This window comes from Mustela nivalis, assembly GCF_964662115.1.
Source record: "Mustela nivalis genome assembly, chromosome: 6".
Taxonomy (NCBI): Eukaryota; Metazoa; Chordata; class Mammalia; order Carnivora; family Mustelidae; genus Mustela; species Mustela nivalis.
The window spans coordinates 92,843,974-92,859,397 of NC_139025.1; the positions used below are offsets into that span (position 1 = coordinate 92,843,974).

Genomic DNA, 15,424 nt, shown 5'->3' on the forward strand with positions numbered 1-15,424 from the left:
ACCCAGTGGGAGTGAGGGTATTTAAGGACATTACAAATAATAACTGCTGATTTTATTTTTTCCTTTTACCCAGGGCTATAAATATGAACAAAAGAATACTACTCCCACAGTTAGAGTAACTCTCAAGAGGAACAAAGCGACTTTTTAAATCTGCAAAAATGAGAGCATACATACATAATGAACCATATACTCATTACTCAGCTTCAACAACTCAACATTTCCCAGGCTTGTTTCATGCATTCCTCTATAGAATTTGGTCTTCTCCTGGTCAATATGTTAAAGAAAATACCCATCATGACATTTTTCCCACCAAAAAGGAGAAGCATCAAAGAAGAACTTGAGGCAAAATGGAATTTCTCAAGTTAAGATATCCGGAATATAGCTTTCAAAACTTCTAGCTAATTTGCAGTCCCTACATGAGCAGACTAAAAACTGAAGATGGAATCTATCACTGACATCATTTAGTACAGTAGAAGAAATACTGGACCAGGAGTTAGGAAATCAAAGGGTTCATGTTCTTTCTCTGCCATGAATTAACTTTGGGCAAATCATTTAATCTCTAAAGATGTTTTTCATCTCAAAAAAACCCCCTATTTTTCTGTAATCAGGTTAAATCAACACAAGAGCAAGGAGTCCGATACCTAGATAATCCAGATGACTTTTCAAAGACAATCTCTGTAACAAGATTACAAGCACAATTCAGCGCTAACCAATCTCTATGCCACTAGTCAAATAGAGAAGAGGTGACTGGAGAGTTACCTAGCTGTACAAATCCATTACAATACTTCAAAAAATACACTTTAATGTACCTGCACTACTTATGCACTATGTATATCGTATCATATTATCTTTATATAGGGATACATATGCAAACAACGTGACATTTATTTCTCTTTATTTTATGACTAGAAAGTCTGCTATGGTATTCACAGCAGGCTAAAAAGTTTAATTCACTGCAAATATTAAGGTAGGAGTTTAGGTTTCTTTGATTGTTTTGATATTGCTAACAGCAGTCCAACATTTAAATACTTTACAAAGCTTGCTGGTAATAACTATACTATCATAAAGCTCTTCATGTATAGTTGTCCAAATATACACAATCATTATAAGGAGGTTTTGAGAAAAACCTAGTATCTATATCATATCTATACCCAAATGATTTTCAGAGTTGCCAGTTCTATGCTTAGGACATCAGGAAGAGGATCAACATGAGAAGTTTGCTGGGAGGCTTCCTGCCTAGACACTAACTGAGCTCACCCAAGAGCAAAATCTCCAGGAGACTGAAATTGTACTAGAAGTGATCCCATCACTAAATATTGTCAATGACTACCCAGTAAACAATGGCTGGCCAGAGAGACAGACACGTACGGGAAGTGTGGAGGGGCAAAAGACGACTTGATAGCTCCAGCATAGATGGCCAAGATGGACACAATGACACAGGCCAGGAAAAGTGAGGCAAATTTGTTCACATAGCGTACACCAATGAACACCACCAACACCATGAGGACCAAGAAGGCTGTGCCATAGACACGCATGTTATTGAGCATGGCTGCTGATTCCTTGAGTGCATCATCACTACGAAAGATGGCCGCTCGGGGAACAATGTATACCTGTTAAGCAAAAGAAGTAGAAAATGAGGTCATTTCAAAGTCATCAAGTAAAAGCGCTGTTGTAGTTTTGTTTTCACACAGGAAAGCAAAGCTAAGACAGAAAATGACTGGAGACTTAACCTAATTCCTTCGGAAACTGGGTATCATTTATCTTTTTCTTTTTTAAAGATTTTATTTATTTATTTGACAGACAAGAGATCACAAGTAGGCAGAGAGAGAGGGAGAAGCAGGCTCCCCACTGAGCAGAGAGCCCGATTTGGGGCTCAATCCCAGGAACCTGGGACCATGACCTGAGCCAAAGGCAGAGATTTAACCCACTGAGCCACCCAGGTGTCCCTCATTTATCTTTTTTTTTAAGTCTACATGCTATTCTGAACACCTACATTTCCAAATGGAAACAGCAAAGAAAGCTCTAGTAATCTATTCAAAGGGTTATATAAAATAATTATGATTATCTTGAGTCCTACCTCACTATTCCTACTTACCTATGATTATTTTAAATAGTAAAAAAAGAATTCCAGTAAATAAAGAAATGAAAAACATTTTATTTAATAGGGATGAAGATATCAAAAAAGATAAAAAACTTTTACTTTTTCCCTATTAGTGCAAATCTTGCCTCATGACTTTAACTTGATGGATGAAATGGCAGGGTGTTGGTAAATGGGTGGAAGGGAAGCAGTAGGCAGGCAAAGGATACTCTCAGCCTTTCTGACTTATGTTCACAAGAGGAAGTCAGTAACAGGTCAACAGTCAATCACTTGATTGATTCTGTAAGTGGATCTCTCAGATGTTTTGCTACCAAACAACAAAATAAATCCAAATCTCTATCTTTTCTATACTGCAGACCACAATTAAGTCATTACTCACCAGAAAAATTTCAATGGCACCAAGGATATACATGGCAGCTGCAAATGTGGTACCAAGATAAAAGCAGAGGCCAACAGCCCCACCAAACTCTGGGCCCAGTGCCCGGGAAATCATAAAGTAGGAGCCCCCAGCTAAAAGACAAAACAGAATGTAAGCAGGATAAAGAAAGTATATCAGTAGGAAGAATGCAAACAGGTCCTAAATAAGAAGGATAAATGTTTCAAGTTGTTTTTTTTTTAAACTCTGTAATAAAAAGCAGATTTGCTAGTGGGAAGTTAAAAATAAAACCTTTATGGTAAAATATGCTGCACATCTAATGCTCCACATGAAGTAGCACCATTTGTCAGTATTGCTTAGGTAAGCATCAGAGATTATTTACAACAATCAGGAGACAGCCCAATAAAATATAATCTAACTAAGAAAAGCTAGGAAGGCTACACGAATTAAGGACTCTAGCTTAGAACAGAGATTTTTCCTTTTTCTTTTCATTCAAGTATAGTTGACATAAATGGTCTATTCGTTTCAAGTGTACAACACAGTGATCTGATGATTCTGTACGTTACGCACACCACACAATGTTATTACAATACGACTGAATGTATTCCCCATGCTATCCTTTTCATCCCTGTGACTTATTTTATGACTGGAAGTTTGTACCTCTTATTTCCTCTCACATATTTTGCCCGTTCTTCCATTCCCCTCCTCTTTGACAACCACCAGTTTGTTATTCATGAGTCTGGCTTTCGTTCATTTATTTTTTTGGATTACACATATAAGTAAAATCATATGGTATTTGTCTTTCTCCGTCTTATTTCACTTGCGTAAAGTGAAATAAGGTCCACCTGTGTTGGGCAAGATTTTGTTCTTTTTTATGTTTGAATAATATTCTGGTGAGAGAGAGAGAGGGAGACTGTCTCCACATCTTCATCTACTGATGGGCACTTAGGTTGCTTCCATATCTAGGTTATTATAAATAACGCAACAAAAACAAGAGGGGTGCATCTATCTTTTTGAATTACTATTTTTTTTTCTTCAGATAAATACCCAGCAGTGCAATTACTGGACTGTATGGATTTCTATCTTTAACTTTTTGAGGAACCTCCATGCTCTTTCCCGAAGTGGCTGCACCAGTTTATATTCCCCTTTACAACATAAAAGATTTTTAAAGAATGTATTCTAAAGTCAAAGTGTGAATGTCTATGACCAAGAGACTAAATAGTATTCTAGTCCTTGGAAGTTTGCACCCCTGACTTTATAGCATAAACATACAGTTTTTATAGCATAAACATACAGTCATTGACAATCCCTGAAATCCAATCTTAGCCTACTGACCTGGCACCACTCCATTAGTGGCAATGGCACTCATGGAGATAGCAGTCAACATTGTCTGTAAAGGAAGTGAAAGGAGATTTTAAAAAAATTAACACGTAATGTATTATTTGTTTCAGGGGTACAGGTCTGTGATTCATCAGTCTTACACAATTCAGTGTTCACCATAGCACATACTCTCCCCAATGTCCATGGCCTAGTCACACCATCCCTCTTACCCCCTACCCTCCAACAACCCTCAATTTGTTTCCTGAGATTAAGAGTCTCTTATGGTTTAAGGAGTCCCTCTCTGGTTTCGTCTTGTTTCATTTTTCCTTCCCTTCCCCTATGGTCCACTATCTTGTTTCTTAAATTTCTAGTATCAGTGAGATGTATAATACTTGTCTTTCTCTGATTTACTTATTTCGCTTAGCATAATACCCTCTAATTCCAGCCACGTCATGGCAAATGTTAAGATTTTGGGTTTTTTGATGGCTGCATGATATTCCATTGTATATATATACCACATCTCCTTTATCCATTAATCTGTCAATGGACACCTGGGCTCTTTCCATAGTTAGGCTATTGTGAACATTGATGCTATACACCTTGGATGCACGTACCCCTTTGGATCACTACATTTGTATCTTTAGGGTAAATACCCAGCAGTGTGATTGCTGGGTCCTAGGGTGAAAGGAGAAGATTGTTACTGTAGTCCTCTACTATTTTCCTGCCTGTGGGCCTCAGAGTACTTTTTGAAAAATTAACTCTTACCTTTATGAAGGGAGTTGGCTGCCATTCCTAATAGTATGGAAATGAGATGATGTGATTCAATTCATTGCCCTTGTCACATTACTATTATCTTGAATATTTTCCTAAAATGCTTCTGTATCTTAAGCAATAGGTTAGGTGCGAACAGGAGCCACTGATCTCACCCTGGTTTCCTAGTTAACTTGGAAAACAGATCAGAAACTAAGGACTAGCTATAATTACAAGAACAATATTTAGTAAAGAGGGGAGCCACTGAAGACTTCTGAACTAATAAAAACTGTATTTTGATAACATTACCTGGTAGGAACAGAGTATAAAATGGACTGCAGATAGGAAGCAGATGAAGGCATAGTGACTTGTTACTAGGCTATTATAGTTCAGTGAAAATTAAGGACTGTAGTGCTAGTAACAGGAATTTAAAGGAAGAGTTGTATAAAGAGATTCCAGAGGGAGACTTGATTGACCTAGGTAACTGAATAGATGTGAGAGGTAATCAAGGAGCCAAACATGGCCCTGAAGTTTTAAGACTAAGAAAGAGTAAAAAAAAAAAAAAAAAAAAAAAAAAAGATGGTACTATTAATTTTGAGTTATTAATGATACAAACTATATCTTCTCATCCCGCTTTATATAGCACCCAGCTGAGCATAATGCATGAGGATATAATAATGATGGTAATTAAAGAGGCCAACAGTTGAATAAAAATAATTTTTTAATAATAACCAACTTATAATAAAATGGATAGATGTGGCTGGGATATGTGGATAAGAGGAGTTTAAATTCAAGATCAGAATGTTCTCAGTACAGTGGGCAAGAAGACCTGGAAACCACATCTGAATTTCTGAGGAAGGGGTAACAGATGAGACTTCAAACAAAAGAAATACTCCTCACCTCAAACAACAATCAGTGTTGTTCCTTAATACTATACTGGAGTAGTACATCATTTTCTAACTTTGGTGCTATCAAACTCAAATGGTTTGTATTCTGAATTCTTTGAATCAAGGACTATTATCTTCTACCTCCTCTACAAGTCTTCCTTTGTAATTTCTAGTACATCATACTATGCATACAAGCAGCAAAGAGTAGACACTAAATAAATGAGAATCCTTCAGACTTTAATATCAAAATAATCTCTCCTGTTGAGATCATGAGTTTTTCCCTACTAGTCTTTGTGTTATTCTCAAAGAGGTCAAGTGCATATAATCTTGAGCTCCTGCAAGATCACTCTAAGTGTGATCTCTAGGATCCAGGTGATCTCTAAGAGCCAACTGGGGACTTACACAGCAGCAGCAGATAAGGACAATTGCAAAGGCCTGAAGAACTCCAGCTGTGCCCACGACCCATGTAAGGCGTAGAAACAAGATCACTCCAAAAATATTTTGTAGGCATGGGAGGTAGACACCCATGAAAGTACCCATTTGAGGGGTCTGAAAAGAAAGATGTTGACAAAAAAAAAAATTAGATAGTCATCTAGAAAAGATGCTTTATCCTCTTGTTTGTATATACAAACTTATTCCCTACTATATTACTTACAAAAGAGATAATTAGTATAATCAATATCTTAAAAGAGGCACATATAAAATCTCCATCTTACAAATGATCACCAACTTTTTAATATTCCTAGAGCTATACATTTTTACTTTACACAGGTCCCTATATGCTTTTACATGGGCATTTGACCACAAACTTTTAAGTGTACCCTTCCAAATTTAAAATGTTCTGTTCTTTGAAACTATTGGTTTCTCTTTCCTTTTTTTTAAAAAAGATTTTATTTTTAAGTAATCTCTACAGCCAACTTGGGGCTCAAACTCACAACACTGAGATCAAGAGTTGCATACTCCACTGACTGAGTCAGCCAGGTGCCTCTAGCTTTCCTTTTCTATTTAAAAAAAATTGAATAATGATTTGATGGACTTCTTTCAGATTTTGGCAAAAGTCCTTCATGGTAGCTGGTAAATGCAGTTGGTAAAATGAAAATCTGAGAGTCATTTTATATCTGAACAACCAGAAAGCTAACTTGTAATATTGTTCCATATTTTCCTTTTGAGAAATCCTGAAACTTATTATTATTAAAAATAATTATTATTTATTATTATTATTATTGAAAAACCCAATCACTTGACAAAAGAGAGATGTTATCAGCAGGTGGGTGTGAACCCTCTTCTTCTGAAAGTGCTATTCCCTCTCCCTGGAATGCTCTGCTCCCAACTGGGGGGCTCACTGCCTCACATTGTTAGGCCTCTGCACAAACATCACCCTGTCAGAAAGGGCTTTCCCTGGCCAACCTCTCTACAACAGTAACAACTTCTGCCCTGGCTCTCTTTGCTGGCCAGTTTCAGTATCTTTACCTTGCCTTTAAAAAAAAAATCAGTTAATTCCTCAAGTTAACACAAGATGTTACATTAGTTCCAGGTGTACTACAAAGCGATTTGACAAGTCTTTGCATATGTTATGCTTTGCTCATCACAAGTGTAGCTACCATCTGTCCTTGCCTTTATTTTTTTCAGACCATCGTCAACACATAATACATAGTTTGATAACTATCTCCTCGTACTGGAATTTAGATTGCATGAGAATAAGACATTATATGTTCTGCCTCTCTATGACCACCCCAATGCTCAGAACAGTGCCTGTCATGTATCAAGTATTCAATAGTTTTTGAGCATGGAGTGATGACCTGGATATTTCTTCCTTTCTTGTATGTGGATTCTTTTTATTTATCCTTGTTTTTGTAGGTCTCACCTTGGTGGGCTTCTTTTTCCCTTCAGTGATGTTCTCTGCCTCTTCATGTTCCTTTGCTCCTTGTGTCAGATTAGTATAATTGGCCATACGGTTGAGAAGAGAAGATACCTTTGGTCTGGTATCCATTTCTTCCTATAAAGCCAGAAACATGGAAGAAATGAGTAATAAAGAACACTGGAAATAAGCATCAAAGTGGACCTCTACCAAGAAGTTGCAAATTAAATAAGAAAATACTTCACAGGTAAATATTTTAAGAAAATTTATAAATAAGGCTTTATTCTCCTCCCACATTAAAATATCACTTAATCAGGACTACACAAATCTTTTTTTTTTTAAGATTTTATTTATTTATTTGACAGACAGAGATCACAAGTAGGCAGAGAGGCAGGCAGAGAGAGAGGAGGAAGCAGGCTCTCAGCGGAGCAGAGATCATGACCTGAGCCGAAGGCAGAGGCTTTAACCAACTGAGCCACCCAGGCGCCCCAGGACTATACAAATCTTTACAAAATTCTTTTTTTTTTTTTTTAAGATTTTATTTATTTATTTGACAGAGAGATATCACAAGTAGGCAGAGAGAGAGAGAGAGAGAGAGAGAGAGAGAGAGACAGGAGGAAGCAGGCTCCCTGCTGAGCAGAGAGCCCGATGCGGGACTCCCCCGATGCGGGACTCCAAATCTTTACAAAATTCTTAAGTGAAAAGCTTTATCACTCTTTCTAATGACTTAACTTCACAGTAAAAACAAAATCACATTGGCCCCTACAGATAGCTGTAACCTTGAAAAAAACATTGATGATACTACTTTTAACTACAGTGCCCCTTTCTTTAGGCTATTAACATTTTTTTTTTAAGTAGGCTCGACACCCAGCATGGAGTCCAATGTGGGGCTTGAAATCATGACCCTGAGATCAAGACCTGAGCTGAGGGCAAGAGTTGGATGCTTAACCAACTGAGCCATCCTGGCACCCCTTGGCTCCTAACATTCTAATAACATTTATGACTATTAATTATTGCACCAAGCACAGACCGCTCAATAAAAAATTTTTGTGCCTGAACTAAATAGTCACCTCAGATCTTTTCTTGAACAAAGCTGAAAGAGGATATCATTTAAAAAACAGGTACCCCAAGAGAACTGGAAGTCATATCATTGTCCAAAGCTAGACACAAAGGCAGTGCTAGACTAAAGCAGGCACCTCTCAACAACCCAAATGCAGAGCCCATCAGAGTCCCTATGATCTTAAGGAAGACATATAGGCCCTCTTAATCGAGCAAACTCTTTCCTACATTGATTTTTGATCAGTAGTTCTAAGGTAAATGATGGGCTTCCCAAACACAGAGTTGAAAAACACTCTACTTTATACTTCATAAATAATTCCAATGCAAGTATTTAAATCCTAGCTGAATTAGACACAAGGTTCTCCATATGCCTGTGATGTCAAAATCCTACCTCAACTCACAGAAATCTGATTTAATGGTTACTTATTAGTTAGTGATAATTAGATTATACAGAGTAAGTCAACTATAATGACAAGTTATAGTAAGTATTATATTTTAACAATTAGTTCTTAAAATTATCCAGCCTGTATTGTTTTAAAACTAAATGGGACAGAAAACTGTTATCTTGAAATCTCTGTTCCTGAAATTTCTGCCGTAGTTTTCTCTCAAATATTACCTCAAAGAGGGCCAAATTTTTATCAAAATATTCATCTCCTTCTTCATAGTTGGAATTATTGAGATAAGCATTTCGAGCTTTCTTATGGCCATCATCTGGAAAAAAAAAAGAAATTAAGTTAGTTTTGCATTGGTATTAAAGAAGTATCAGCACCAAATAACCTCATATTGCCTCTGTAATGAAAGAATCCATTTTCATGTTCAAATTTTAGGGAGAACTCAATTAGCCAGGCTTAGAGAATGAGGCCCCCTCTAAAACAGGAGCAAAATTAAATCTCTAAGAGGCAAACAATAGGAAGGCTTAACAGCATGAAGACCTCTGGAAACACTATTCTTTCAGGATTCTAGTCTATATAGGGCCCTACTCCCAAAGCCACTCAAATCTAGAATAAATTTTTTTAAAAAGTTGCTTCTTGAGTACTTACTCAGTGTATTACTATACACTTTATACACTGCTGCTATTGATAATGATAGAAAAGCCCCTCTACGTCCCGGGCTGTCCAGCGTTTTATAAGCTGACATTAGGTTAAAAAAAAAAAGACATTAGGTCACATAACCAAGCATTGTTTTTGTACAAACTCTTAGTACACGTTTTGTTGTTGTTGTTGTTTTATGTTAAAAGACGCCTGGGGTGGCTCAGTTGTTAAGCATCTGCCTTCAGATTCCTGGGATCTAGCCCCACATCAGGCTCCCTGCTCAGCAGGAAGCCTGCTTCTCCCTCTCCTGCTCCCCCTGCTTGGTTTCCTGTCTGTCTCTCTGTCAAATAAATAAATAAATAAAATCTCTGGGGGCGGGGAGAGGTACCCCAGAAGAATCTTGTACAAGCTACAAAGAAAAAAGAGAGACTGGGTTTTTGTTGTGTAAGAGTTATATATAATTATAATTGCCTTATAGAGGGAAAGAGAAAATAAAAAATTATGTAAATGTCATTAAGAACTAACATTTTAAATATTCAGGAAATAAACCCAAATATAAAAGTTAAAGAAATTAAAGTCTTATAACCTTAAATACAAGTTTGGGAAATAGCCAACAAGCTATCAAAATAACTGGATCATGTCATCTGTTTTGTTTCTTAAGTTCCACACATGAGTGAAGTCATATGGTACTTGTCTTTCTTGGACTTATTTCATTTAGTACAATGCAATCTAGCTCTAGCCATATCAGAGCAAATGGCAAAGTTTCTTTTTTTTATGGTTGAGTAATATTCCATTTTGTATCATCAGTGGGTAGACATCTGGGCTCTTTCCATGATTCGACCATTGTGGACAACTGCTGCTATCAACATTGGGGTGCATGTGCCCTTTCAGTTCAGTATTTTTGCATCCTTTGGGTATATACCTAGTAGTGCAACTGCTGGGTCGTAGGGTAGCTCTATTTTTAACTTTTGAGGAACCTCCATACTGTTTTCCCGAGTGGCTGCACCAGTCTGGATTCCCACTAACTGTGTAAGGAGGTTCCCCTTTCTCTACAACCTAACACCTGTTGTTTCCTATGTTGTTAAATTTAGCCATTCTGACAGGCATAATATCTCATTGTAGTTTTTTAATTTTTCATTTGTTTATTGATTCACTTAAAAAATATTTACTGAGTACCAGAGACAGAGCAGTCAAACAGGATGCTTAAGCCGGTTTTCAAGGACCAGACCAGTCCCTTTAACTTCACTTCTACAGAAATTTCTGGCTTAACTATATACATAGATTGTTTTTTTAAACAGCTTTATTAAAATATAATTTAGACATCATATAATTCATTGATTTAAAGTATACAATATTAGAATTTTGGGTATATTACATCATTAATTTTTAAAATTCTGGTAAAATTTTAAAACAAAACTTGCAATTTTAACCATTTTTAAATGTGCAAATCAGAGGCATTACAGTCACAATGTTGTGTAACCATCACCACTAGAAACCGATTTTTTTTTTTTTAAAGTAGGCTTCACACCCAGCATAGAGACCAACTTGGACCATGAACTCACAACTATGAGATCAAGAGCTGAGCTAAGACAGAGAATTGGAATCTCAACCAATTGAGCCATCAGGACATCCCCATAACCCTACATAAACTGATTTTAAAAATATTTCTTTTAAACTGATGGAAAAGTCTTATTCTTCTTAGTTCTACCACTGGACACAATGCTTCTATGTGTTTTAAGCATCCCAATGTGTTCTTCATCCTAACTTTTACTGGAACTCATATCAGTCTTAACACTTGCTATCCCTAAATAAATTCCTCAGTTTCTTCAACACTCATTAACTACAACTTTTAGAACAGAGATGCACCCCAAAGAGCTATGCTTTATCTTCTAAGCTTAACTTTGCTGACTCATTATAGTTTTGGTTTGTATTTCCCTGAAGATGAGTGATGATGATCTTTTCACGTGTCTGTTAGCCATGTGTATGTCTCTTAACTATAGAGAACAAACTGACAGTGTCAGGGGAAGGGGTTTAGGGGGATGGGTGTAAATGGTGATGGGGATTAGAGCACACTATCATGATGAGCACTAAGTAATGTAAAGAATTGCTGAATCACTATATTCTATACTTGAAACTAATATAATACTGTATGTTAACTGGAATTTAAACACAAAAAATTTTAATGCACATGGAATAATGTATCTAGGAAAAAAATCAACAATTTTTAACCCCTAATGAAAAAAATGGATCTAGGTAATCATCACTAATAGTTGCTAAAACCATTAGATGAAAAGCTGAGACATAATTTTATAATGGATGGATCAGGGTGATCAGGAACTCAAAGATCTCAACATCGCTAAAAGTGGATAACAATGTAGTACAATGAAAAGTACAATGCACAACCTGTGATGTATTCCTACCAAAAGAATAGAAGTTGAATCTAACCAAGCCTCTAAATCTAACTACCAGTTCACAAAAAACAGAGGAGAAACATGTTAAGCATTACCATAAAGATGGTGCAATCATCAAATTCACAATGTGAGAAATTCTATATGACAAAAAATAATCTGACTCATTCAACAAATAAATGGCACAAACTAAAAAAAGGTAATGATGCATCAACCAAGTGCAAGGTGTGAAACCTGTTAGAATTCTGACTCAAATCAAATGTAGAAAGACAATTCTGAAGAGAGAAATTTAAATATAAACTTAAAAAAAAAGTAAATAAAATCATGTGATGGAATTTTCTTAAAGACGTCCCAGAAAAAATTACATAGGGCTTGAAAACAGATTCTCAACACTGTTAAAACTGAGTGATGGCTTCATGGAGATTCATTATGCTATTCTATCTGCTTTTCTATACCTTTGGAAATTTCCACAATAAAAAGTTATCTAAAAAAAAAAAAAAGGAAAACGTAATTATTTTCCTCTAATTGTTTCAGAGTATTCCAGAAAGAATGGCACAGCTTAAAATTATCACCACTTCAGAGTAACTCATTTATTCAATTAATTCACCAACATTTATTATGTTCTTATGATGTGCTGCGCACTTTAGGTCCTGGGGATATAGCAGTAGACAATGCATTTAAAGACGTCGCTTTCACTGTGTGTATAGTGAAGTCACAAAAGACAGTTAAAACACACACCACACATACAAAACCAATTTACACACTGTAAATGTTCACACATGCCAATTTTAAACTACTAACAACAAAATCCAGGCATAGACAGTTTACAAGTGACATATAATGACACACAAAGGCTGAAAGTAAAGAGATCAGGTACATACTAACCAAAAAAAAAAAAAAAAAGCTGATATGGTTTTATTAGCACCAGATAAATTTTTCTTTAAGGGGAGAACTTTATTCTGAATGAAAAGGTAGCCACGTAACAAAAGGTTGAATTCACCAATAAAGCAGTTTATAATTTTTTTTTTTTTTTTTTTTTGAGAGAGAAAAGACCAAGCAAGCATGTGAGACAGGGAGAGGAAGAGGGAGAATCCAAAGTAGGGCTCCATCTAACATCCCTGAGATCACGACCCGAGCAAAAATGAAGAGTCAAATGCTTAACCTACTGAGCCACCCAGGTCCCCTAAGAAAGTATTTTAAAAATACATCCATAGTTTATAGTTATCCTTCTGTATAATAAATTACTCCCAAATTTAGTGGCTTAAATGCACACTTTTTATCACCCAGTTTATGTGGGCTAGCAATATAGGCATGGCTCAGGTGAGCCCTCTGCTTCAGTTTCCTATGAAGCTCCAGTCAAAGCTCAGCCAGGAATGTGGTCTCATCTGAAGGCCTGGGGAAGACCCACCTCCAAGCTCACTGAGACAGTTGTTGGCAGGACTCACTCTCTTTCAGGTTGTTGACCAAGGGCTTCTCTTGGTTCCCTGCCACATGGGCCTATCCACAGGATAGTTTACAGCATGGCAGCTGGACTCCCTCAAAGCAAGTCATCAAAGAAAGCCAGAAAGAGAGTACAAGACAGATGTCACAGTCTTTTTGTAATCTCATTTTGAAAATGACTTTGCTTTTGCCATTTTCTATTAATTAGAAAGCATCATGAAGTCCAGCCCTCACTCAAAGGGCAGGGACTACAATTTTGATCTTTAACAAAACTTGTTAAAATTGTGAAAAGATAAATTTTTAAATCCTTCCAAATTTGGAAATTAGAGAAAATACATTGTAGAACAACACAAGGATCCAAGATTAAAATACTTAAAAAAATAAAATGAGACAAAGACAGCTATTGAAACTTGTAGGATCCACCAAAAGTAGCACTTCAATGAGAAGCTATTGTCCTAGTTTTACTTCAGCAAAGTAAAAATAAAAATTATTTGAGATAAGTGCCTATTTTAACAAGCTAGAGAGCAGAATAAACTCTAAGACAATAGAAAGTATGACAATATCTATACAGCTGTCCTTTGGTTCAATGTCCTTCTCTGTCTTTCAACTGTCCGTCTTTTCTGGGTCCTTATGTTTTGGGTACATCTCTTGTAAATAGCAGATAGTTGTATTTTCAAAAATCTGATGATCTTTTTAATTGTCAAGTTCCGTCCATCAAACACAGCAATTTATAAGTTTAGACTGGATTCTACCATTTAAAAATTTCTATTCGGTCTTTTTTCTTTAGGATTCATTCTCATTTCTTCTCTCTGGATTTTTGGTTTGTTTTTCCCTTATTCCATTTGTTCTCTTTCCTCTTTTGGAGATTCCACATTCTATCTATTCTTTCAGTAACTACCTTTGAAATTTTCCACGTATTTTATTTTAACTATAAAGGGGCACCTGGGTGGCTCAGTTGGTTAAGAGTCTGCCTTCAGCCCAGGTCATGATTCCAGGGTCTTGGGGTTGAGTCCCACATGCAGCTTCCTGCTCAGCGGGGATAGGCTGCTTCCTCCTCCATCCCACCCCCTCCCATGATCTTTCTCTCTCTCCCCCTCTCTCAAATAAAATCTTAAAAACCAAAAAATCCCAAACTGTTAAGTGAGTTTAAAAAAGTCATCCTCCCAAACAATAACAAAGACTTTCAAACACTTTGTTCTCTCCTCTGATTTACATATTACTGTTTTGTCCAATATTTCTAGCAGCTTGTTTTATTTTATTTAATTTTTATTTATTTAATTATTTTTTCCGGTGATGAGACCTTTTAGGATCTTCTTTCTTTCTTTTTTTTTTTTTTTAATTTTTTATAAACATATATTTTTATCCCCAGGGGTACAGGTCTGTGAATTGCCAGGTTTACACACTTCACAGCACTCACCAAAGCATATACCCTCCCCAATGTCCATAACCCCACCCCCTTCTCCCAAACCCCTCCCCCCAGCAACCTTCAGTTTGTTTTGTGAGATGAGAGTCACTTATGGTTTGTCTCCCTCCCAATTCCATCTTGTTTCATTGATTCTTCTCCTACCCACTTAAGCCCCCATGTTGCATCACCACTTCCTCATATCAGGGAGATCATATGATAGTTGTCTTTCTCTGCTTGACTTATTTCACTAAGCATGATATTCTCTAGTTCCATCCATGTTGTCGCAAATGGCAAGATTTCATTTCTTTTGATGGCTGCATAGTATTCCATTGTGTATATGTACCACATCTTCTTGATCCATTCATCTGTTGATAGACATCTACGTTCTTTCCATAGTTTGGCTATTGTGGACATTGCTGCTATAAACATTCGGGTGCACGTGCCCCTTTGGATCACTACGTTTGTATCTTTAGGGTAAATACCCAGTAGTGCAATTGCTGGGTCATAGGGCAGTTCTATTTTCAACATTTTGAGGAACCTCCATGCTGTTTTCCAGAGTGGCTGCACCAGCTTGCATTCCCACCAACAGTGTAGGAGGGTTCCCCTTTCTCCGCATCCTCGCCAGCATCTGTCATTTCCTGACTTGTTGATTTTAGACATTCTGACTGGTGTGAGGTGATATCTCATTGTGGTTTTGATTTGTATTTCCCAATGCCGAGTGATATGGAGCACTTTTTCATGTGTCTGTTGGCCATCTGGATGTCTTCTTTGCAGAAATGTCTGTTCATGTCC

The 15,424-nt window shown here is 36.7% G+C and overlaps 1 protein-coding gene across 5 annotated transcripts in view; it reads right to left on the minus strand.

The window, feature by feature from the left end:
* Nucleotides 1–15,424, minus strand: part of SLC12A6 (solute carrier family 12 member 6) — a 93,354-nt gene that overhangs the window by 20,654 nt on the left and 57,276 nt on the right. For all 5 annotated transcript variants that reach the window (XR_014313309.1, XM_082736739.1, XM_082736740.1 and 2 more), the window contains 6 exons: nucleotides 8,965–9,059; nucleotides 7,296–7,427; nucleotides 5,834–5,980; nucleotides 3,810–3,864; nucleotides 2,478–2,608; nucleotides 1,369–1,610 (listed from right to left, as the gene is read on the minus strand). Coding sequence is in view for 4 of the 5 variants with exons in the window: in XM_082736739.1 (XP_082592865.1) it covers nucleotides 1,369–1,610; nucleotides 2,478–2,608; nucleotides 3,810–3,864; nucleotides 5,834–5,980; nucleotides 7,296–7,427; nucleotides 8,965–9,059 (802 nt within the window). In the remaining variant the exon portion in view is untranslated. The remainder of the gene's footprint in view (nucleotides 1–1,368; nucleotides 1,611–2,477; nucleotides 2,609–3,809; nucleotides 3,865–5,833; nucleotides 5,981–7,295; nucleotides 7,428–8,964; nucleotides 9,060–15,424) is intronic.